Below are 2,439 nucleotides of genomic sequence, written 5' to 3' on the forward strand. Positions count from 1 at the left end.
GTTGTAGGTCTTTGGTGCTGGTCTGTGGGTTGACTCTGATTGTTCTCAACATCCTTTGCTTCTGTTTATTCCAGATTTGTCTTGGTCTGCCACTTAGAGCCTACACTTGAACTGTGCCTGTGGTCCATTTTCTCACAATGTTTCTCACAGTGGAGACTGAAAGCTGAAATCTCTGAGATAGCTCTCTGTATCCTTCCCCTAAACCATGATGGTGAACAATCTTTGTTTTCAGCTCCTTTGAAAGTTGTTTTGAGACTCCCATGCTGCGACTTTTTAGAGGAGATGCAGAGGAGAAAACCTTTTTTTCCCCTTAAATCCCCTTTCTCATAATTGGAGTCACCTGTGTATGGAGGTCAAGGGTCACTGAACTTACCAAACCAAATTTGAGTTCCAATATTTAGTTCTAAAGGTTTAGAAATCAATAAAATAACAGTGCCCAAATTTATGCCTAATTTTAACCAATTATTGCACACTTTCTGTAAATCATATAAACTTCATTTCACTTCATCTGTGTTTGTCCCCTATAATATATTTTAATGATTTTTTAATCCAAACAATCAATGATCTGTAAAGGTAAATCAGGAAAATCAACAAGGCTGCCCAAACTTTCGCACCCCACTGTATATCCAAGAMTTTCTGTTATCTAACAACAGCTGATATCAGTCTAAATGTCTGCCATGAAAGGCCGTGCATTATATGTATTCCTCCAAGAAATACTAAGGTTTTATGCTTTTAGAGCAACAATTTAAAATATGGAGCAAAAAACATGAGGGTTGTAGATTTTTGCTGATAAAAAGAATCCTGCCAACACTAAGTTTACAGCTAAATTCAAAATTTTAAACAATTCTCTATCTATACATTCACAAAGTACTGTATATACCTAATGAAATATTGCCTTATTTCTCTGGTCTTCCACACGAGGGAGCTAAAAACAAAAAACCATGCAATTATCTCTGCTGCTTCCATCTCCCAAAATTTTAAAAACGCACCTGAATACCTATTTCTTTTTTTTTTCTCTCCATTTCATGGATATTGCAAAGAAACGAGCTCACAGTGCCAATTCACACTTTTGTTTGCTTTATTCTTCAGAAGTCACAGAAAATAAGAACTCAACACCTTGTTACCAGCTTGCAGGCAATGTTACATTCCATACTGAAGAGGGTGGGCCTGGTTATATACAGAAAGTAAACACTGTTTTTAAAAACGACTGCATCTGTAAAATCCTGACTTGGTGTGCTTTCGGGTGTCGGTTCAAAAAAGTGGTGTTGGAGTCATCACAGCTTGATGCAGAGTCTGCTTAAAACATCTCCCAATTTTATTTAATCTTACAAATGGTGAAAAAAAAACTCATTTACAATGGGTAATCAGTTAAAAACTTCAGTCATTAGGTACATCTCAGCCATAAAACCAGTAATATCAAAGGCTATACAACGTGCATTACTACAGAATGATGAAACGGTGGTATCTAATGGAAAGTGATGAGCACCTATTGGGTTTTTTGTTGTTTTCCCTTTTTAAACAGTTAACTAAATCTATTTCAGGAATGGTTTTGTGTTCACAGGATCTTAAAAGAGTTGTAAACAACTGTGCACTGCAAAATGACAACATTTAAGACTTGGAGAAGGACTTCCCTTTTAAATATCACAATGTGTCGGATCTTGCAGACACAGCTTTAGCTGCTACATCCAATTGCCCAGCACCAAATACTTTTTGATTAAATATATGGTAAAATTTCAGYAAYGTGTCATGGTATCATGTTTAAAACACACACACAAAAATACCCATCCCTCCCCCACTCCCATTTGCACTTTCACACTCACCCATGTTACAAATGCAAGCACCATTTAGCAGTGAGGAAGCAGCACACCGTTTACTGCACCTCCTGTCCATCACTGCCTGGRACATTGCAGTCATTATGGATGAGATGGATGCAGAGTAGTAAACATACAACAACAAAAAGGAAATTAACCAAAAATTAAAAAAAAAAAATTAAAAGAAAAAGAATCCCTGGTTTTAGACAAGTCCTCGCATTCGTTCAGACAGGCTACATCTTCTCCTTCATTTCGGTGTCTCGTTCAGCAGGATTACTCGGCGGCGGYGGCCTCAGGACTGGCTGCCGTCTCTGGCTCGGTSGGTGAAGTTTTAGCTGCTTTTTCTTCTCCTTCAGCCTCTCCCTCCACCTTCACTTCTTCGGCCTTTGGCTCCTCAGCTGCAGTCTCCTTGGCTTCCTCGCCGCTGCCCTCAGCTGGCTTGGCCTCCTCCGTAGCCTCTGAGGCAGGCTTCTCTCCTTCGGCTGGTTCTGAAGCTGCCGCCGCTGCTCCTTCCTCTGCCGCCTCCTCCGACTCCTTCTTGGTCTTCTTAAAGGAGAAGCCGCTGAGCTTGAAAGAGGGCTTCTTGAAAGAAAAGCGCTTCTTCTTCTGCTTGCCCTCCTCACTGGTG

At 40.2% G+C, this 2,439-nt stretch overlaps 1 protein-coding gene across 1 annotated transcript; it reads right to left on the bottom strand.

The window, feature by feature from the left end:
- Positions 1-1,060: 1,060 nt before the first annotated feature.
- Positions 1,061-2,439, bottom strand: marcksb (myristoylated alanine-rich protein kinase C substrate b; the record flags this gene model as incomplete). Its single annotated transcript, XM_014009749.1, is given in 1 exon segment — positions 1,061-2,439. A coding segment is annotated over 1 exon segment (355 nt), but the record flags the coding sequence as incomplete, so codon positions are not given.

Source organism: Austrofundulus limnaeus, unplaced genomic scaffold (genome assembly GCF_001266775.1).
Source record: "Austrofundulus limnaeus strain Quisiro unplaced genomic scaffold, Austrofundulus_limnaeus-1.0 Scaffold61, whole genome shotgun sequence".
In the NCBI taxonomy this organism is placed as follows: domain Eukaryota; kingdom Metazoa; phylum Chordata; class Actinopteri; order Cyprinodontiformes; family Rivulidae; genus Austrofundulus; species Austrofundulus limnaeus.